Source organism: Solanum verrucosum, unplaced genomic scaffold (assembly GCF_900185275.1).
Source record: "Solanum verrucosum unplaced genomic scaffold, falcon-dt-bn FXZP01000049.1, whole genome shotgun sequence".
Classification (NCBI taxonomy): domain Eukaryota; kingdom Viridiplantae; phylum Streptophyta; class Magnoliopsida; order Solanales; family Solanaceae; genus Solanum; species Solanum verrucosum.
In genome coordinates, this window is record NW_026020221.1 from 7,050,712 (window position 1) to 7,074,707 (window position 23,996).

The following is a 23,996-nucleotide window of genomic DNA, read 5'->3' on the forward strand; positions in this document are numbered from 1 at the left end:
TTTAGGTCTGAATCTAATTCAGATTCAGCCCATTAAGTCCATTTGTTTCTTTTCTCAAAAAACCTCTTAATGGACCTGAAAATGTCTGAACGGATCAGGTCTGCTACAATAGATTTTCCTTTCAAAGACAATATTTATTGCTACAAAAACATTTGGCAACAATTGAGTTAATGTCATTGTATTCAAAATCATTTAGAATTTAGTGACATTTATATAGAGTGTTGGTTATAAACATCAATATTCATTATTGCCACGAAATCCCATTATTTGTTGCAGTGTCTAGGACCTTAGATGTATTTGCTCCCAAAACATTTTTATTAATAGTAACATTTTATTATTATACATGAGAAACATCACATACTATATACCACCATTGGTGACTACAAACATGTAATTCTTTTTATGAAAGAAGCTAGACTTGTAAAACTTACTTATGACATTATGCAGCTTGTTGTTTGCTAACTAGCTCCAGAGCATCTTCAATCTGCGTAGACACATAATTGTTGTGACAAAGATCCAATTCGCGACGTTGATGAACATATGAAAGTAAGCATCTCTGCATGATTTATTGAAGACTAAAGTAAATATCACTCCCCAAAATCCAACAATGAATCCACTACACACAGATACATAAAACCCAAACAACAATAACATATCATCGTCTTCATCAACATTGTTGGTTCTGCTTGTATGATCATCATGAACAGGGCATTTTTCGAGTGGTGGACCACAAAGTTCATTGTTTCCTGCATATGACGAAGGATTAAAACTTTGCAATTGAGTGCTCGAAGGAATTTCCCCTGACAAATTGTTACTCGATAAGTCTAAAACACTTAGGAAATTTAATCGAGCAAGACTTGTTGGAATTCGTCCTGTTAACTGATTTCGAGACAGATCAAGAGACTCTAACATTTCCATCATCCCAATTCCTTGTACGATGTGTCCTGTTAAGTTGTTTCGTGAAAGGTTTAGTGAAAGTAGTCCATCTAATTGTGTGATTTCATCAGGAACTCTTCCAACTAATTTGTTACTTGAAAAATCGATGATCTTCAACAATCCGAGTGTTTTATTGTACACAAATTCACTATTTTTCCATTGAACTAATGCATCTCCCATGTATTCTTCAACGAAAGAATAAAAACCATCTCCGTTTTGTTCACCCAAATCAAAAATAATGCTTGAGGTTGAACTATTACTCTGAAGCAATGATGTGATATTGTTGAGACAATGCGGGATTTCTCCTGATAAGATGTTATGAGAAAGATCCAAAATATGGATTTTATTCAGATGACACAAATTCGAAGGTATATTTCCATCGAATTTATTGGCTCTCAAACTCAAGACAATCAAAAATGTTAAATCTGAGCCAATCCATGACGGAATTTCTCCAATTAAATTATTTCCACCAACATCCAGGATTGTCAACATAAAACAGTTTTTCAAAGAGGTTGGAAGATGACCAGTAAAGTTGTTGTTACGCAACTGTAGAGATTGAATATCCATCAAATATCCAATAGAGCTAGGAATTTTACCGTATAGCTTGTTGTTAGCTAAATTAAGAACGGCAAGTTCTTCGAAATTCCTGAAACAATCAGTGGGAAGTTCTCCTGAAAGCATGTTATGCGAGAGGTCAATGGTACGGAACAAAGAATTGGCTATTTTGCACAAGAAAGATATTGATCCAACAAACTTGTTTTTCGAAAGGTTCAATGTTTCCAAGTTTGATGAGAATGATGGGACTAAACCTGATAAGTTATTCGAACTAAAATCCATTATTGGATAATTAGTTTCCTTCGATGGTAGAAACTTGGAAGACAAATCAGGAACTTCTCCGCTTATTTTGTTATTAGAAATGTTGAAGTACATCATTTCAGGAGAAAGATCCCAAAACCAGTTAGGAGCTATATCTGATATACCAACAAAAGAGATATCAAGATATGAATACGTCTTCTGAGTTCGTAGCCATTGAGGGAAACGATTCCCCATTTCACAACGCGAGAGTCCTATAACTTGTAACTCGAAAGGAGGAATCCAATCAGGCCTCAACTGAAGAGAGAATGAGTTATACGACAAATCCAACACTTTTAAGTTGGAAAGATTTGAAAGATGTGTTTCTGTGATTGGACCTTCGAAAGAATTTGAATTGATTCTCAATATCTCGAGTTTTGAAAGTTGTTCAATACTTTGAGGTAACCTCCCTTTGAATTTGTTATTGCTTAAATACAACTCTGTTAAATCTGAAAACATTGTTAAGTAGTTTGGAAACAATCCTGTAATTTGATTTGAAGATAAATCGAGAATCTTCAAATGTGTAAGGTTACTAAATGAGTAAGGAATTTCACCTGATAAGTTAGCACCTTGAAGATTAAGGTATTCTAGTCTTGGAAATGAACCAATGAAATCCGGTATTCGACTTGTACCAAAATCATTGTTACTAAGGTCCAAGTACTTCAAATGCTGCAATTCAAGCAATGAAGGAGTAATATTACCTTTCAAGTGTTGATCCACATCTAGACCATAAGCTTGTGGTATATAGTGAATATCAACCATCACGACATGACCTGTTTTGTTGCTACATTTTACACCTTTCCAACGACAACATTCTTGTTTCTCTTCTTCTCTTCCCCACGATGAGAGGATATCGTACTCATCTATCACACCTTGCTTAAACTGGACAAGAGCTTCTCTTTCCTTCTCAATGCATAATGTTTTACCCCAACTTGTTTCAAGTCCTATGAACATTGAAAATGCAATAATGAATTGTAGAAACCTATTGATTTTCATTTTCTTCTGCAAAGTGATCAACCAAGTTTTAGAAGATATACTAGTGATTAAGATTGCCTTAAAACGCTTACTCGAAAATAATTATAGACCTTGGTCTCTAAGAAAAAGTTAGACTTGGTCTTGGTACACAAGTTCGTGGAAAATTCTAATAATTCTAGTGTGGTAAGTAAGATGAGACAATGACATATATCAACTGATTATGACTGCAGCTTAATTTCCATGTTGGAGACTTACCAGTTTGATTACCGAAGTCAAATTTGGTAGAATAAGATATAAATTTAAATAGAGGTATTTAAAAGTATAGGAAATAGCCTTTCTACGTGACAAGGTAGAGGTAAAGTCTTGCTACACGCTATGACTAGTATAACAAAAATAACTTTTAGCAGCAATAAATATGTATATTAACAAAGAGTGCTAAAACCTTTATCGATATTAGTTAATTGTCATTAGACCCAATGTTGCTATATGCTAAGGACATTTACAAAAAGTGTTAATTGCCTCTATAATAATATACTTAGTGGCAATTAAGTTATTACCGCTAAAGATCATTTTTTATGTAGTGTAAAGCTTTGTGCATTTAGAGGGAGAGGCAAGCTCTTTTTTGTGAGTTCTTTCTCTGTGGTTTTTAGGCCAACTTTCTACCGCGCAACTAATTCCACAGAATATCTACCACATCCCATCAACATTAAGTATCAATTAACTATCCACCAAGACTGGGACAGATGGAAAGAAATCACCGTGTTTTTGTGTCTGCTCGAATTCTTTATTTGCTCTTAGAACTAACAGTAGCGCTTGCTGTTTTCAAATTGTGATGTTTCATCTCATCATAATGCTTGATAGTGATGACATTGTCACATTTACTACAATGTTTAATTCTCAACTAATATGGGTTTCCCTAGAACTTGTGTACTAATTAAGACCTAGTCTACCCTTGTACCAAACAAGCTCTTCTTTGTGAGTTTTTTCCTTTTTAGATAATCGTGGTTTCTAGGCCAACTTTCGAGCACTTCGACTATTCCACGGGATATCTATATATCACCTCTCACCAATAACATGTACCAGGTAACTCTAACCACCAAGGCTAGATAGATAGAAAGAAATCACCTAGTGCGTTTTTGTTTATGTTAGAATTCTTTAATGAGCTCTATTAATGGGTAAATTTTTGCACTATATTGATTAGGGAACTTTAAGTTGTGTTATTTAATTCATTGTACTTCTACCAGTTCTTAGTATTGGCGCATCTTCCCTGTAATAGTGCATAGTCAGTTGTAGTTGTTAGTTAGTTATTTACTACTTATAGGTTTAGTACTCCATGTTCATTATTAAGAGTCCACTAGGAATACACCTCCTATAGAATAGGAGTTGTTGTTGGTCTTCACTTGTATTTAAAAAGTTTCTCTGCACATTATTAAAAAATACTTCCTCCGTTTCACAAAGAATGACCTTCTTTCCTTTTTAGTCAGTTTCAAAAAAATGACCTCTTTCCTTTTTTGGTAACATTTTACTTTTTGCTTTCCACGTGACATGTTTAAGACCACAAGATTAAGGGCAATTTGTACATTTGACATAACTTTAATTTAGGACCACAAGATTCAAAAGTCTTCTTTAATTTCTTAAACTTTATGCCAAGTCAAACCAGACCAATCTTTTTGAAACGGAGGGAGTAATAGATTTCATCTTTTTCCATCCTGAATCTTTACTTAGCATCAAAAAAAAAGAAGAAAATAGTACTATTGTAGCTCATGATTCCTTGAATTTCAACAATAACATACTCAGTATAGTCCTAGTGAGATCGGAAAAGCTATATTCTTCTTTATTGTCATTAGTTAATTATCATTAGATACGATGTCACTATAGGCTTTAGTAGCATTTACAAATAGTACTATAATTTAATTGTCACTAGTGATGGCTTCTAAAGATACACATTTAGCAGCCCAATTAAGTTATTACCTCGAAAAATACATATTTAGTGACAGTTAAACTATTATTGCTACTTAATTGCTGCTAAAAATACTTTTGATTTAATGTTAGTGTCTACGAAAAACACAACAATTACTACCAAAATCATGATTCGACTTATTCACATCACGATTCATAAATGTCTTGGGATTTATATTATGCAAGGAAATATTGTTTTTACTAATTTGAAGGATGATACAAAATCAATCTATTTTCATAATAATATAATATTCATAATTAGCTCATTCATCTCAGTTAGTAGTTCCAGCCCCATATCAAAGACGCAATGGAAATCATCACTATAGTATTGAAACTATCAATATCATTACTATTATCAATATATTAATAGATCATAAGTAAACCTTTATTATATTTAATATTCAGGAACTTGTTCAAAAATATTGTAATAACAAAAAGTATAAAAGCTTATTGCTAGGTATTCTGATCAAATAAGATAGTCTGTTCTTATAGAATCCATCACTAAAATACTCTTAGAGTTGAATAAGAGTAAGAAGAGCAAAAATGGAAGTATTTACACAAATTTGAGACTAAAAATAAATATCAATATAACTATTAATATAATTATAATTATTCTAACTATAGTGAATATCATAGTACAAAAATTATAGTAAGGATCTTCACCTCTAAATTATTATTCCCTCTGTCTCAATTTATGTGGTACTTTTTCATTTTTCGAGAGTCAAACAGTTCAAGTTTGACCGGAAATTTACACATGGAATCTTCAAAATTTTTGAAATGAAATTTATACATTTATAAACTACGTAAAAAGTACTATAATTCATAATAATTGAAAATTCAAAATATTTAAAAATATATGAAAAATATTCGGTCAAAGATAAACTTGTTTGAATCTCGAAATTCGAAAAGTGTCACATAAATTGACAAAAGGAGTATTAAAAATTATTATTCAGATAACTCGAATTTATCCTAAAAAAAATTAAGTTCAATCTAAAATATTTCTTATACATCCTTTTCCACTCCTTCACGATTGATTATGCATGTCATAGGATCCCACAAAATTTTATGGAAATATTTTCCTGAAAAATTGAATAAGTCACTCACCTTTAATATTTGACTAAGGGTCTGTTTGGAAAGCCACTTAGTAATTGGAATTGGTGTAATTACTAGGGTAATAATTACCAGTCTAGTAATTACACTGACCTGTTTGGTTGCCACAGTGTAATTACACATGTCCCGTTTGGATGCCATAGTGTAATTACACATGTTCAGTTTGGATGCACAATTGTAATTATAAAATTATAATAAATTTTAAAAATAAAAATTAATTATTTAAAATTTATACTAGACAAATAAGAAACTTTATAAATGACATTAAATTAAATATTTAAGATATATATTCTTTTTTGAAAATATATTAATTAATAAACATATTTTTTGTAACTAATATTATGAAAAAATAATTGATTTATATTTTTTCAAATTAATATATTTCAATTGAATTGATTGTAACAACTAAAAGTATGAAGTTTCTACGAATATCGTGAAGTGCATGTTTGATAAAAAGAATAATATATAAATAAAATGTCATAAATTATTAAATGTTTGAGAAAAATATAATCTATCAAGTCTAATTAAAAAATGACATGCAATGTAAATTCAATATTACTAAAACAAATGAAACTGAAAATATAACATAAGTTATAAATTCAAAACAAAAAATTTAACATAATACTCTTATAACAAATTTCAACATAGCAATAAATATGATTTATTTTTATTTTTTCTTAATAAAGAAAACGTAAATCTATAACCTTACTTAACAATAAATTCTATTTTAATTTAAAAATTAGAATACTAATAAAATTATGCTAATGAGAAAATAAGCATGGCATAAAGAAATAGATAATACGAGAAAATTACATAGAATCACGTAAAGTAAGGTTGAGAACAAGAAGAAAATGAAATATAATAATATAAAATAAAAAATAAACGTTTACAATTTTTTAGAATAATAAATGAATAAAAAAAACTTAAAGTAATAGAAGTAAAAAAAATTAAAACAAAAAAATAAAAATAGGAAAAAAAAGAAATTAAAAAGTAATCAAGTGGTAATTACACCATGTAATTACCAGCAATTCACAGTCTCTGCCTGTGAATTGTAGAGTTTAATTACCCCCTATCAATTACACCAATTACCTGCTGACCAAGTAATTACATGTCCTTCCAAACTGGACAAAATAGTGTAATTACACCAATTACACCAAATTCAATTACCAGGGTGTCCTTCCAAACATGCCCTAAATGTGTGGACCTTAGACACTCTCCATTAAACTTTACAACTTTGAAGAGTGACTTATATTTTGATAAAAATAATTAGTCAGCATACAATAGCATAAAGACATGGCTTTATAACCATGATTGAAATTACAACTAGACATCTGATTCAGTACTCATGTATTGAGAAAGCGCGAAGCTAGAGTGTCAGATATATATTCAGTTAAATTTCGTAAATTCGATTCAAATTTTGTATTCTCTTGAAAAATATTGAATATATATAGATTATTAATCTAGCTAGAGCTCAATAACTTTAAAAAGTTCAAATTCAAAATTCATAAACTTTAAATTCTGACTCTACACTACTTCGAAATGTTTCTTTGTCTATAAGTATATATATGCATTAAAGCTCATGCATGGATATATGCAATAGAAAAGAGAATATACATAATGATTCGTAAACTTTATGGTAGTAAGTAATTGGAAAAATATCACTTTAATTTAGTCCATAAAAAGCTAACATGTACTCCATTTTATTTGTCCATTCCATTGTGTTAAAGCCACCGACTTATAACTCTTTTGATTTGTTGTATTATTGGTAATTGGTTAATACATAGAGAAAGGTAGGATAATATAATTACTCCAATAATGATTAGTTTCTTTTGGGGGAGTGTATAAATTTAATATCTATCTTTATTTATTTTTATTGATAAGATAAGAATAATATTTATTTGGACAAATTAGAGAAATCACATACTTTTAAGGTAAAATTACAATTTATCCCTTAAAAGTTTATAATTACAGAAATCCATCAAACGGATACAATAATATAAGCGTTGATACATTAATCGTTAAGTAAGATACATTATATTTTATACATGATCGACTAATCTGATGTACATTTTATACATGATACACTAATCTGATGCGCGAGATACAATAATATAAGTGATGATACATTAATCTGATGCGCGAGATACACTAATCTAATGCGCGAAAATGAGGGATTTTGAAAATTTGTAAAACTTATAGGGGATAATGGTAATAAGTAAACTCAAAGGTGGAATTTCTGTAACTTTTCCTATTTCGACTCTTCGTTTGATTTTACGTTTTATTCAAATAAATTTCAAAGGATAAAAGGAATTATTGTCTTTTCTTTTATTTCAATTTTGATATGATATGTAAGTCAAAAATTATATTATTCGTTCGATTTCAACTTATATGCAATTATGTTTTGTGCCAAAAGCTACGGTTGGAACAAGTTGTGAGAGTAAAATTAAGTTGAAAAGAAGAAAAAAACAGTTTTTTCTAAATTGATTTTTCACGAAACACTGTTTGAGAGAACTTTCACTTCTAGCAAAATCTAAAAAGGATTTTCTCTAATGATGTTTGATTTTTTTGATTTTAAAAACTTTTTTTTGTATTGCCAAATAATATTCTTACATAATATAATATATATCTTTTATTTGATTCAAATCTTGTACGGTTTTTTAAAAAAAGTTTCACATCTTTTACAGACTTTAAGAGGAGTTCTTCATCGTTTTTTATTGTGGTCTAATTTCGTTGGAGAAAATTTTATGGAGTTTAGACTATAATTTGGATAGCAATATATGAGTTAATATCTCAAAAGGTCACTCAATTTTGAGAATTTATCTAGCAAAGTCATTGAACTTTGTTTTGTATCAATAAAATCACTCAACTTACACTTTTGTATCAAAAAAATCATTCAACTTAAACTTTTGTATAAATAAAATCACTTAACTAAATTTATCATTGAATTATTTTTTATATCACAAAATAGTATTTTTTTATGCCAAGTATACATTAATGGAATTTAATTATTATGCATTTAATTAAGCAACAAATAAAGGTCTCTTGGGTTGGATATATATCACGGGTAAAGTGTTGATTTAGTGTGGTAATCCTATTAAATTAAGCGAATACATTAATAATTATGGCTGTCACGTCTCATTCACAGTGGAAATTTTGTAATTAAACTTCATTAATAAATGTATACATAGCATAAAAATAACTACGAAAAAAGAAAAAAAAATTCCTGTGTAAAGCGCTAACTAATTTGTTTATCAAACTGCTCAATATTCACTGCTAGGTTAGGTTTAAGACTTTAAATTATAACCAACAAATAAGGGCTCCTAGGTGGGATATATCACGGGTAAAATGTTGGTTTAGTGTGTTAATCCTATTAAATTAATAATTAAGGCTAAATTTAGTTAAATGATTTTATTGATACAAATGTTAAAGTTGAGTGATTTTATTGATACAAAATAAAGTTTAATGACTATATTAGATAAATTCTCAAACTTGAGTGACTTTTTAAGATATTAACTCCAATATTATTAATTATGTTTCTATTATAGATTCATAGTCAAACCAAAGGGAAGCAAAGTGTTACATGTGGACTAAAATAAACCTTTTCTTTCATTCATTTGGTGTTCAAATTCAAATTAGATATTTAATACTCTCTTCGTCTTATTTTAACTATGTTTTTTAATTGGGCACAAAATTTAAAAATATAAAAAAGATTTTATAATTTTATAATTTTAAATGAAACATTTGTATCATATATCATATTTTGATCTTAAATATAACATGTAAATATTATAATTAAAGAGGATATTAAGTATTAAAAATATCATTCTCTTTTACGCAAATAAAATAAGAAAAAATTGACATACAAAATAAAATAGATGAAGTATAGCAAATGTTGAAGTAGAAAATAATACTATTTGACCAGACTAATCTAAATTCACATCGAATAAACTCATCAAAGAGAATATAACTTTGCCTAATTCTTCTTGTTCTTATTTTTTTTAGAAAAAACAAAACACATGACTCCCAACTAAAATGTTTCCAATTAGACAAATTAGTAGGGTCGAAGCTAGAGCCTCAATTACAAATTCAGTTGAATTCTATGACTTTAGTTTAAAATTTTATATAATATCCATTGAATATATATATATATATATATATATATATATATATATATATATATATATATATATATATATATATATATGTGTGTTATTTAAAAGGATTAAAATTTCAAATCTATAAGCTTCAAATATGATGTCTCTTCTACCGGTTAGGATAATTATTCATAAACGATATATATATAAGTTATTTAAAAGGATTAAAATTTCAAATCTATAAGCTTCAAATATGACGTCTCTTCTACCGATTAGGATAATTATTCGTAAACGATAAAAAGGATATATAGTTCAATTACGTTTGTTATTGCTTAAATATGAAACAAAAAATATACTTTATAATAATCAAATGTCTCACATGAAATGAAACTTCACAAAAGCATATGCAATTCAAATTTCTAAACAATGTCACTTTGTTAAAGTTCATGACTTTCTCCCTTTTCAACTTTTTTTCTTTATGGTCCACATCTCTATAATTCATCTTTCTCTCATAAAGTCCTCATTTCAAATAAAGAATGCAAGTTGACGTATGTATATTCTTTATTTACCTGCAAAAAGTTAAAAACAAAAAAAGAGAATCAATTAACGTCATTACTAAGAAGTTACTATTAGAAATTAGAAAATATAAAATTAGCTATGAAATTTCTCAATAATTTTCAGCTAGTGATCAGTCGCTAAATAGCTTTTAGCTTATTCAATTTTCTTATACTTCATTGCTAATTCATAACTAAATGGGATTATCATAGGATTTTCACTTGTTTAGTCTATGAAATTTTGTCCATCGCTAATTAATTTCTTGTTTTCTAGTAGATTGACTCAGCAAACAATTGTATATGAATTTAATAGAATCTAAAAGTAAAAAGGTAAAAGGGAAAGCTGATAAATTGTTGTCATCACTTTTACAAATTGAAAAGAGAATAATATTCAAAAATATATAATTATTTTTTTAGAAAAAAGTATGATAAAAATGTGAGTTCTTACCATTTCGTCCAAATATTCTTCTTAAAAATGTTAAGAAAATGATGAGAAGAGCAACACCAGCTAATAATCCAATGATAAGTGCAAATGTCTTCTCATTCTCAAAATGATGAGAACCTGCAATTATTAATAGATAAGTTATTAGAAATTTTACACAAATCGCATAGTGTTAAGAGCTAAAAACATCATATTCCTATTCATTTTCAAATTACAAAAAAAAAAACCTTAAATTTGGTGGAATCTAGATACATCCCAAAACGTTCCGATGCATTGCATCCTGATTTCAGATACATCCTTCAATGTCCCGATACATCGCGTCTCGAGTTCGGATACATCACTCAACATCTCGTTACATTGTGTACGTCCCGATACATCGCGTAAAGTGATGTATCCGATCGATACAAAGTGATGTATTCGATAATAGAAAAGAGTGGGAATTTTTATAATTTTTTTCAAATGGTAGGAAATTTTAAAAATATGATAAAAATAAGTTGTATATTTAGTTATTTTTTCCGAAATTATATGAATAACATTAAAAATCTTTACTCTATCAATCTGTCAGTATATATAAGTTGAATCACTAATTATTTTTCTTACCATGATTAGATTTGGATTCAAAATCTCCGCTCGTAGTAAACCTAGCATAACACTTTCCCAAAAACATATTACCATACGACGCACCGCCACACTCATTTTTCAACCGTCCGATCGCCTCCGATAAACAATCTTGACATTGGCCCATACTCAAATCACCAACACATTGGGCCACACCATGTACATCTAATGACCCACCAATTCTAAAAAGCCCACCAGCCCCATTCAAACTTGTCAAAACCCGGCCCACAGAATTCCCATCAATAAGCCCATTAGAAAGCCCACATTTATTCAACACACAAGTTTTGTCCTCAACACCAAGAAATGAAGTGTTGTCATACTTAACAAAACATCCTTGTAATTGCAATGCACCACCACAATTTTGTGAACAAAGTTTGCCAATTGAACTCACTGCTTTGGCTACACAAGTGGCGCAATCGGGCATCGATAGATCGCCACGACATTGGTAAACCCCGTATAAAATGTCTTGTTTCGTTGAGCCCATGATACTAAATTTGTTGTACGATGAGTATGTTGCTGAGTTTACTAGGGATGTTAAGAGGGAGTTGAGATTCGATTCGTATGGTGAATTTGGTGTGTATTTTATTTGTGAACATCCTCCGTAGACGAAAGCGTCTACCGAGGAATCCGAAAAGGTAAAATGAGAGAAGAAAGAAAGGGAAATAATGGCTATGAGAGTGAAAAGAAAATAGAGTCTTTTGGCCATGTTGAAATTGAGAGAGATGTATTTGTGTGGAGAATGAGAGTATTTAAGTACAGTACAAAGGTTGTGTTCTTGCTTCTTAAGTTTTGTATATATTATATAAACAAATCCCATGCAAAAAGATTTGTTTATAAAAGTTTATTAAAGGGGCCAGCCTATTCTATGCTTTTTCACTTTTTTCTTAACCTTTTCATATGTTATTTAAATTTTGTAAAAAGAGAGTAACTTTGCTTAACCAAGTAAAGTTTCTTTTCATAGCAATAATATAAAACTTCTTCTTTTTTTATTAGCTGGAATCAAAAGCCAAGTGTTTTTTTTTTTTTGTTTGAATTTGTCATATCTGCCATATCATAGTTATGAGGGGTTTAATAGACATATTTTAGATGATGTTATTGACGTAGAATTGTTTAATATGTACAAGTCTTAATAATATCAAAAGAAAAAATCGTAAAACTTTAAAGGACTCGCTTATATATTCACCTTTAGTTTACGATTCTTTTTAATGATTACTGAAGTTCTATTTATCGAATTCAAAGAAACAACACATGCTAAAAAATAAAATAAGTAAAATTATGAAACAAGTCAAGATGAAAATGAAGGGACAATTTTATTCATCAAAAACTTAAAATTTAAGTAGACAATTTCATGATTAGGGTACTACTATCCTTGCCTTTTGCTACATTAATTTTATGAGCAAATGACTGATGTTTAATTGCAGAATGTTTAATTATGACTTCATAATCTCCATGATATAATGAAGTCTCAACATAACCATCATGATTAGTAGTGCTAATTAATCCTTGATGATTTATTCTCCTCATGAAATCATCCACAACATCCCCAGTAGGCAAATTATTAAAATCATTATCAGTTAAACACATTTTAAAACATCCTTGTGGTTGCCATGGTGACCAAAACATGATCCCTTGTACTCCTGGATGTGTATAAAGCTCCCCCAATATATCTCTCAAATAATCTGCCTGCACTCCAAAAATCACAACGAGTTTAACTTCTGTACACAGACAATATATATTTATTCTATAATCAACACATGTTATAATCCCTAGCGATAACATTTATTGGCCCTTCTATCGGATCACTAAGGTCGACTTTCATACCTTGACACAGATCTTCCAATCAAACTCCTTTACCTTAGGCCCATATTCCCAGGTCCACCAACAGTTTAATCCAGTTTTTTTTTTGTGTACTATCAAATACATGGCTATAGTATATATAATTTGATAGCTTCAAAAAATAAAATGATGAGATTTTAATTAATAATTATTACCTGAAGGGGTCTGCTTGAAACATCTAACTCAGTAATCCAAATTGGCAAATTTGCAGTTGCAAGTATATCAAGTGCACTTCTAATATAAGGTATAGTTGGAGTATCAAAATGTCCTTGTAGTCCAATTCCAAGAGGTCCATTATAACCCAAAGTTCTAAATTCCTCAATTTTAGCTAAGTATTTAGCTGGACTTGCAACAATATCATTAGGATTTTCAATTGTACCCCATTCATTCAAGAACAAAAGTGCACCTTTATCCATATCATAAGCCTTCTTGTAATAATACACTGTATTTTCGCCTGTTTGACTCTCCAAATACGAAAAATGCATGTTTTCGTTATCAACATCCCAATGTATAACTTTGTCACGATATCTTGGTACCAACGAGTTAAATCTCCTTTCAATCGCGGTTGCTAACAAGGGACGTGGTAGATCTTTTGCCCATTGAGGTAACATATCCCTATTTTCCCAAACTATGTTGTGTCCACGGAGTAATATGGTCCGGTTTTGGACATATTGAAGCATGGCATCAGCTAAATGGTAGTCGTCTTGGTTAGGGAGTGGTTCAGTTTCCCACCACTTCATTTCGTTCTCGAAAACTGTTAGCTTGAACCTTGGATTGTACCAATCTTGATAACCTGTATTGGTTAAGATGTGATAGCTCATAGCATTGCCAATTGGAAATGAAGAACTTGTTTGTTTGATCATTATTGTTGCATTGGATATTGGTTGCCCTTGATGATCAACAACTTGTAACTTCACCTTGCTCTTTCTAGTCTGCATGTTACGTTTTTATAATATCCCAATTAAAAAAAATGAACTTTTATTATAACAAGATTTCAAATTCTAATAAAAACGACAGTCAGATACACTAAACTCCCATCAAAATTTGACTCATTCTTAAGGGATTCCCAATGGATTATGTCAGAAATTAGCGATTTTCTAATAGGTGTATCTTGTACCCCTTAGTGGTTGATTCAACGATTTTAACATGTGACCTAAAGAGCGATTTTCTAGTAGTTGTATAGTGAACCCCCAAGGGGATATAATATTAGTGGTTGATTCTACGATTTGAACACGTGATCTTATAAAGATCAAGCATCAACTTTTTATACCGTCACTCCATATATATATATACATAAAATTTCAAGAAAGTTATTTTATTGACCTTCTCAATGCTTTGATCCTGATGAGCTTTCCATTCCAACAAGGTAAATGGTTGAATAGAGATACTATCTGCCCATAATTCAACTGAACTAATGTCCTTGCTCTGAAATTAAAACCATAAATGTCAATATCAACGAAAAAAAAAAAAAAAGAGACAAAAATGTAAAACATTTAACATTAATATAAAGTAGATGGAATAATAATAAAATTGTAATAAATTGAACCTCAAAATATAACTCAGCAGGGCCAGAAAAGTTCCCATTAAAACCACCCTTCAACATAGACCAACATCCAGATTTTGCAATAACCCAACCTAGAGTCATCAAATGAGCAGATTGGGTCAAATTTGAATGGATTAAAAAATGAACCATAATTCAATTCGTCCAAATTTTGCTTGGGTCGATAAAAAATCGACTAATATATGTAAAATAACGGGTCACAACTCTAACCTGTGGGAATATCACCATTTGGTGTTCTAATCATTGCTACAACATCAGCTTTTCCATGGCTCACTTGTAACCATGCTACAAAAAATAACAGTGACAGAACCAGAATTTTTAGTAACATGAGTTAAAATATGAAATTAAAAAAAAATTCCTAGTGAATTCAACATGTAGTATGTATATATACAAAAGTTAATTACGTTGTAACTAATTTCCAACGAAGGGGTGTCAATTGACTGATTTTCTTAACAAGGGAAACAAATAATGTACCTGAAATAGTATACATTGTATCCTTCTCAACATGAATTGTTTGAGAAAAACTATGATTTGGTTGTGTTCTATGTGAAGCAACAATAAAGGTATTGCCTTGTTTTGATGTTCTTGTCTCAATTTTTGAACTTCCAAATGATGTCCATCCATTTAATCCATCATTTATTTCTGGATTTTTAGCAATTCCTCCACTATATTGTGGATTTAAAGGCTCTTCCAAACACTACAAAATATATATAACACGAAAAATCGATTAATTCAAACAATTTTTTCATAAATATCAATAATTCACGTTGTTTTTTTATACTTTTTTTTCGATAGGGAAATTATAAATGTAAATATAAAACATGCCTTTGTAGTGAAATGGTAGTCATAGTCTATGGCATACACTGGAAATCCTGCAAAGATATAGTATTGTCATAAATATAATTAATGGAAAAAATAAGAAGGAGAATGTAATTTATATTTTATATATATATATGGAGATAGAAGGGAATTAAATTAAAGATTAGACAAATTAAATTAACCTGCACAAAGGAAGAAACAAGAATAGAGTAAAATGTGACACAAAACATTATCTCTCTTGAAGGTATTCATAGTTGTAAATTTCAATATTCTATGTTGTGAAATTATCATAAAATGAGAGACTTATTTATAGGTAGAAAAAATTCCATAATTGGGTGTTTCATGTGAGGAAACATATTACACTTGAATTATTAATCATTTTAACCAAGTTTGCTCATCATTCATGTGGTGACGTCATATCTACGACTAAAAAATCATTATTTTCTTAATTTAGTTTTCTACTGGAAAATGTTCCAACAACTATTATTACAATCTCATGACAGGTATATGAATTGAATCAGTGAGAAAAGAAAAATAATAATAATACGAAAAAATCAGGAAGATTTTCACTTTTTTTGATGAAATATATTTTTCTATCATGTATTTTTCTAGTGAGCTGGTTTGATGGAAAAATTATGTTCTGTAACATAAATTCTTCACTGATTACGATGGAAAAACCTTTGTTTCTAGAAGTGAGCTACAACATAAATTATATGTTTTTAATCAACAGATTCAATACATACGTGGACGGCAAAGTGAATTTTTTTATTGGTAGTGAATTTTAACCAATTCTCATAGTATTTTCAATGTTCAATTTTTATGTGTCACACTATCATTTTTAGTTTTCACTAAAAATAATCATATCTTTCTATGTTTAAAATAACTTAATTTTAAACTTTTTATTTTAACCTTAGCAAAACATCACAAATTTCTTACTGGACGGACAACTACTATAACAATTAACAAGCATTTGCGAGTGTTTGAATGCATGTGTTTTGCTCATATTCCTGCACAGTTAAAAGAAAAATCGTCCACAAAACAATCACTTGTGTCATTATTCTTGCTCTCTTGGATATGCTCGATGATTTGTAATTATAGTCACACAATTATTATATTTTATTTTAAATTATAAATTTCAAAAGTTTTTTTTTAAAAAAAATAAATTTTGTGTCTAGTTAAACTGTGCCAGGAAAATTAAAACAACAGAGAATTAACACATTATCTACCTTATTATGCACATCTACCTAAGTCTTAAACTACTTCGTTTTTTGTCATAAAATATCGAATAATTATCATTGCCAAAAAAAAAGTGATTACATATCTTTAAAAGGTAACCATTATTTCAATATTTTCTGATTTGCAGAAACAGCCACTTATCCTTAACCTAGTCCACAACAAACAAAACTCCCTTGAAAAAGAAATAAAATTATTAATAAAACTGCAAAGAACAAAGAAAGTTAAATAATGAGAAAGTAAGTGTAACAAACTCCACTAATTGAACATCTGGATTCTAACAAACTAAAAAAAACAAGCTAACTAACATATCCGAAATTAGGGTAATTTAGAATTTAAAAGTTATGTATTTTTACGACAATTTCAAATTAATATTACAATATGTAGAGTTTGAACAAAAATTAGAATTTACATAAATTTGTAATCAATTCTCTAGATCCACTTGAATACCTAGCTATTAACCATCTAAAGCCTAAGTAGTAACATAACTATTCTTACTCACTAATTGTTGATGACATAGACAGAATTTTCATGAAAAGTGTTCATGATCTATACTATAATTATTTCTCAAAGTTTAAAATTAAAAAAAAAATAAAAAAATTCTCAAAGCTAGTCTATGGGTAAAACCACATTGGAAATAGTCTTCAGAAGGAATGATTTATGTGGTTATGCATTAAAATAGTATTCTATATTGCATGTTTAAGTCATTTAACATATTTACTGAGCATATAGTCGATCGAGCCTACTCACGATTGGCTCAACTCAGCTCGATTTAAGCTCGGTCAAAGCTCGAGCTCATTGAGACAGCTCGATTAAGCTTGGTTAGCTCATTTTGATCATATAATGATAAAATTAAAATTCATCCATTGATCTTATTTAAGTTGGTTAGGGGTCAATTCAAGAATTATTATGTATTATAATTATATATGATTTTGTACTTCTTTAATTAATTTAATGCAATTAATTTTTTTAATATACTTTATTATTTAAGATACTTTTTGGGTACAACGACATGTAAGTAATATTTTAAATTTAAAAGTTCAAATAAATTAACATTGTACAATTTTTTAAAACTTGTTGTTGCTTTATTTTTATTTTTTACTTGAAAGTTCTATTTAGTGTTTAATATTAAGTTAATGTCATTTGAATTTAGTTCTGTAGCAGTCATATATAATTCAGTCAAGCTAAATGCAAGGACCAATTTATATTAATAATCCTTATGTTCTAAAATCAATTTATCATAAATTTAATTTTTTTAATAGCATAGCACTACACATAACTAAATATTAAAGAATCAATTCAGGCTCAGCACAACTAATTAATACTGTACAATCTCGATTGAGCTCGACTCAATACTGTAATTAAAAAAACTCGATTGGTGGTAGAGGTAGTGACGAAAAGAGAGAAAAGAGGAACAAAAAATAATAATTTTAAAACTCAAAATAATAAGAAAGGATCAAATTTATCATTGAACTAGGCAATGCAAAAGGGTAAGATTATCCCCTGAATACTATACGAAAGATTCAAATTTATCCTAGGTTTAAAATCGTCTAAAAATAAGGACAAATATATCCTTTTCGCATAGTTTAAAGATAAGTTTAACTTTAACTAATAACAACGAATATGTATTTAACATCTACTATTATAATGCGGGACAAATCTCTCCCATTTCACATTGTGTGAAAATAAATTTGATCCTTTACCCTAATTAGAATTGTGATATCATCATTACGATTGCATCAAGTAATTTGTCACGTAAAATTTTAATTTTGAATAATTATTATATATATGATCCTATTGTTGCCCTACACACTACAAAAAGGCACGTCCCCTTCAACTTCCTAAGTTTAGAAAATAGAAACAAATTATGCATTTCCACTAATACAAAAATATATAAGAAAAAAAAACAAAATAGGTTTACAACAAGGAGAAAGTTACTTTATTATCTTTTTGTAACGATCTGTTTCCGTCGTTATAGAAAAATCAACGGGAAAAATTTTTGGGCTGGAAAACATTTTGGTAGTAACTTGAAATTTCTCAACCTAGTCCAGATTTGAACGAAATCGGAGTCAGTGAGGTCTAGGGAAATCTGGTAACAAATGGGAGATCTAATTATGAATTTGATTATATTAGTACATAGCTAAGACGTTAAGAAACCCGTAAGACTTTACGGAATTGAATTCAGGCGAGTAGAACTCCCGAAATCGATCTTAGCGTGAGAGGGTAGTTTCTGAGTGTCATGGGATAAAGGTGTGTTGTGAATTGGGGGTTTGGAAATTCTTTATTTAGTTCGATGTTCCGTGCAAGCCGCTACGGTGGGATTTTGTGTCGCCAGGGTGGGGCCGTTGTAGCGGAGTGAGTATCGATGAGGCGGGACAGACGCGACTTAAGTCGGAAATAAACCCCAAAATCGTTTTATTCTGCACTTTTCGACTTTGAGAGCTAGAAGACGACCCCAAGCGAGTTCTTAACAGTTTTTTTACCATTCTTGAGGCAAAAGGTAAGGTTTTAATTTCCTAAATCCGTTTTTCAATCCGTAGAATGTAAACTAGTGGGTAATTATCGATGGGGGAGGGTTTTCACCTGAAAATTATGGTGGGAAAAGCACTAATTTGGATAATAAGATCATGAGGTTGATATAGGGTTGATAGTGTTGATTTTAATCCGGGTAATTAGACATCGTTTGTTGATTCCCGTGTTATTATGATTGTTGGTAGACCAAGAACAAGTGGAAAGAATTCGGAAAGGGAAGAATCAAGTTTCTTAGGGGATTCAAGCTTTGTTCGAGGTAGGTGATGGTTGTGATTTCATGTTGTGTGATATATGTTTGTACTTGCTTCATTTATAATGCATGTATGTATGCGAATGTTGCATTATTGATCACACTAATAGTAAATGAGGATGATTGAATAATTGTATGCCATGAATCATGACTTGATTGTATGATTATGAGAATGTACATTGTGATTGTGATTGTGGCTTGTTGAATGGATCGGGTGTTGTGTTCCGACACACTAACTGGGATTGATTGCCACGTTTCGGCATAAACATGAGATCGGTTGCCACGTTCCGACATAAACATTGGATCGGGTACCACAAATCGGTACACTAACAGTTTGGGTGTGGGTTCCATGAGAGGACCATTGACTTGACATAACTATGTAATTTGAGAATTGTGAACTTGATCGTTATTCGTAAATGATATTGATATTGATATTGTATATGTTCGGTGTATGCATGTTATTATATTGTTGTAATGGCTTACGTATGTTGCACTTAATGGGATATTGATACTGCACTTGCTCTTTCCTTGTTGAGTACAGGGCATCTTCCGGTGGCTATTGACAGACCTCGTTTAGAAGATCAATGATCGTCATCGAATTCAATGGGAGCCAGTTCTTCCGGGCTGCCACGAGTTCTCTTTTCGTTTATGTCCCCATTCCGGACTTAAACTAGTACATTAGAATTTCTTATGTTTAATTGGGTTGTACCCATATTATTAGACTTGTTGAACTTTAGATGTTTTGGTACATTGACTTTCAGGTTCTAGGTGTTATTCCGCATTGTTTTGGTTGTTAGACTTTTGCTGGAGTTTATGGAAACTCCGTATTTCTTTTCCTTAGCATTTAAACCTACTTTCGTATCTTTAAATGCCTTAATTTTTCGTTAAGTTGCTTAGCTTGGATTGTAGTAATGGTTCTTCCATCGGAGGGTTAGTGTGGGTGTCAATCACGACGGTCTGGGTCGTGACACTTTTAGAATATCTCGATTATTAATGAATTTTGGGCCTCTAATACACTTCAATTAAAAACATAAGTAAAGTGTAACACTATAATAAACTTTACAAATTTATAATATCGGTGATGAATTAGCATATCATCACATATAGATCAAAAATAAAGAAGAGTAAAATAATATTTACTTTTTAATAAGGTTTATAGAAGAAAAGAGTTTTCTAATATCAAAATAAAAGAAATGGTATAAGAAATCAATCTCTGGTAGAATATTTTGTAGCATTAATCATAGAATTCTCTTATTATACTAGATATAGGACCTCGTGCCAGCACGGCGCCCAATATATATTATTTTTTTATTTTAATTTATGTTATATTATGGAATTTGAGAAGTTATTGAAATTTTTATATGATTTTAAAAATATTTAAATTTTTAGCTATTGTGATTTGTAGTACCTTTTTTTAACATAATTTTGAAAATAATATTTATTACTCTGTTTGTTCTAATTTATGTGGTACACACAGAATTTCAAATATTAACCATTTTTTATATGTCTCTTTAATATATTAAGTTGTTAATTATTGTATTTTATAGTACATTTTGAACCTAATTTTTAAATAATATATGTTATTTGCCATGTCCCAATTTATGTGGCATTAATTGATAGATTTGTTGGAGTTGAGAGATTTATTTTGTTAATTATTGTAATTTATAGCTTTTTTTCCGTCAATTTCAAACAATATATGTAGTTAATTGATAGAATACTTTTAATGTAATTTTTTTTAAAAAATATGTGTGACTCTCCATGTCCCAATTTATGTGGTACATGTAAAGTTTTGACAATTAACCAAAATTTTAATACATTTAAAAAAATATTTTAAGTCGTTAAATTTTAAGTAATTTAAATTGTTGTATTATTTATTACAATTTATAATACTTTTAAAGTATTTGAAATATTGTACTATTTATTATGATTTATAACAAAAAAAATTTTGAATTTATGTCATATTATGGAATTTGAGAATTTATTGAAATTTTTATATGATTTTTAAAATATTTTAAATTGTTAGCTATTGTGATTTGTAGTACTTTTTTTTAACATAATTTTGAAAATAATATTTATTACTCTATTTGTTCTAATTTATGTGGCAGATGCAGAATTTCAAATATTAACCCTTTTTTAGATGTCTCTTTAATATATTAATTTGTTAATTATTGTATTTTATATTACATTTTGAACCTATTTTTTTAATAATATATGTTATTTGCCATGTCCCAATTTATGTGGCATTAATTGATAGATTTGTTGGAGTCGAGAGATTTATTTTGTTAATTATTGTAATTTATAATTTGTTTTTCGTCGACTATTTATTTTATTAATTATTGTAATTTATTGTTTCTTTTTTGTCAATTTCAAACAATATATGTTTATCATATAATCCATTTTATATGGTACCAATAGAATTTAGAGAGTCAATTAAATTTTTTATATAAGTTTTAAAGAATTAAGTTGTTAATTATTGTAATGTATAGTATTACTTATATTATTTTTAAATATATTTAAATATTATATGTTAGATTTTTTATCCTAATTTATATGGCATTGATAGAATTTAAAGTGTCAAATAATTGTTAATTATTGTAATAGATAATATGGAGTATTTAAGTCATTTATAGTATAGTAATTAATATATAATATGTAGTATTTAAGTGTCATATTATGGAATTTGAGAAGTTATTGAAATTTTTATATGATTTTAAAATTATTTTAAATTGTTAGCTATTGTGATTTGTAGTACCTTTTTTTTTTTTTACATAATTTTGAAAATAATATTTATTACTCTAATTGTTCTAATTTATGTGGCACACGCAGAATTTCAATTATTAACCATTTTTTATATGTCTCTTTAATATATTAAGTTGTTAATTATTGTATTTTATAGTACATTTTGAACCTATTTTTTAATAATATATGTTATTTGCAATGTCTCAATTTATGTGGCAATAATTGATGGATTTGTTGGAGTCGAGAGATTTATTTTGTTAATTATTGTAATTTATAGTTTCTTTTTCGTCAATTTCAAACAATATATGTTATTAATTGATAGAATACTTTTAATGTAATTTTTAAAAAAAAATATGTGTGACTGTCCATGTCCCAATTTATGTGGCACATGTAAAGTTTTGACAATTAACCAAAATTTTAATACATTTTTAAAAAAAAATGTAAGTCGTTAAATTTTAAGTAATTTAAATTGTTGTATTATTTATTACAATTTATAATGCTTTTAAAGTAGTTTAAATATTGTACTATTTATTATGATTTATAACACTTTTTAAAATTTTTTTATGTCATATCATGGAATTTGAGAATTTATTGAAATTTTTATATGATTTTTAAAATATTTTAAATTGTTAGCTATTGTGATTTGTAGTACTTTTTTTTAACATAATTTTGAAAATAATATTTATTACTCTCTTTGTTCTAATTTATGTGGCAGATGCAGAATTTCAAATATTAACCCTTTTTTATATGTCTCTTTAATATATTAAGTTGTTAATTATTGTATTTTATAGTACATTTTGAACCTAATTTTTTAATAATATATGTTATTTGCCATGTCCCAATTTATGTGGCATTAATTAATAGATTTGTTGGAGTCGAGAGATTTATTTTGTTAATTATTGTAATTTATAGTTTCCTTTTCGTCAATTTCAAAGAATATATATTGTTAATTGATAGATTTTTTGGAGTGGACTATTTTTTTTTATTAATTATTGTTATTTATTGTTTCTTTTTCGTCAATTTCAAACAATATATTATTACTATATTATAGAAGAGTCTAGGAATGACTACCAAGCTCCCAATAAGATCACTATTAATGTCCATTTTATGTGGTACCAATAGAATTTAGAGAGTCAATTAAATTTTTTATATAAGTTTTAAATAATTAAGCTCTTAATTATTGTAATGTACAGTATTACTTATATTATTTTAAATATATTTAATATTATATGTTAGGTTTTTTATCCTAATTTATATGACATTGATAGAATTTAAAGTGTCAAATAATTGTTAATTATTGCAATAGATAATATGGAGTATTTAAGTCATTTATAGTATAGTAATTAATATATAATATGTAGTATTTAAGTGGAAGGTGGTGGGGCCCACTTATATATTTTATAAATATATTGGATATTAGTAGTGATTTATAGTATAGTAATTAATAATATATAATATGTAGTATTTAAGTGGAAGGTGGTGGGGC

At 28.7% G+C, this 23,996-nt stretch overlaps 3 protein-coding genes across 3 annotated transcripts; all 3 read right to left on the bottom strand.

Annotated features, from left to right (window-relative positions):
* Positions 1-462: 462 nt before the first annotated feature.
* On the bottom strand, positions 463-2,784 carry LOC125831457 (receptor-like protein EIX2). The gene has a single exon (XM_049510648.1). The coding sequence runs from the start codon at positions 2,782-2,784 to the stop codon at positions 463-465; it is 2,322 nt and encodes a 773-aa protein (XP_049366605.1).
* Positions 2,785-10,474: 7,690 nt separating this feature from the next.
* On the bottom strand, positions 10,475-12,267 carry LOC125831245 (plasmodesmata-located protein 7-like). Its single transcript, XM_049510438.1, has 3 exons — positions 11,523-12,267; positions 10,929-11,042; positions 10,475-10,495 (listed from the first exon to the last, which is right to left on the bottom strand). The coding sequence occupies exons 1-3, from the start codon at positions 12,244-12,246 to the stop codon at positions 10,488-10,490; spliced, it is 846 nt and encodes a 281-aa protein (XP_049366395.1). The 5' UTR covers positions 12,247-12,267; the 3' UTR covers positions 10,475-10,487.
* A 567-nt stretch (positions 12,268-12,834) lies between these two features.
* Positions 12,835-16,083, bottom strand: LOC125831673 (endo-1,4-beta-xylanase 5-like). Its single transcript, XM_049510852.1, has 8 exons — positions 15,939-16,083; positions 15,763-15,809; positions 15,412-15,634; positions 15,148-15,222; positions 14,923-15,011; positions 14,700-14,801; positions 13,532-14,308; positions 12,835-13,223 (listed from the first exon to the last, which is right to left on the bottom strand). Exons 1-8 carry the CDS (start codon positions 16,045-16,047, stop codon positions 12,873-12,875), a joined length of 1,773 nt encoding a protein of 590 aa, XP_049366809.1. The 5' UTR covers positions 16,048-16,083; the 3' UTR covers positions 12,835-12,872.
* Positions 16,084-23,996: the final 7,913 nt, after the last annotated feature.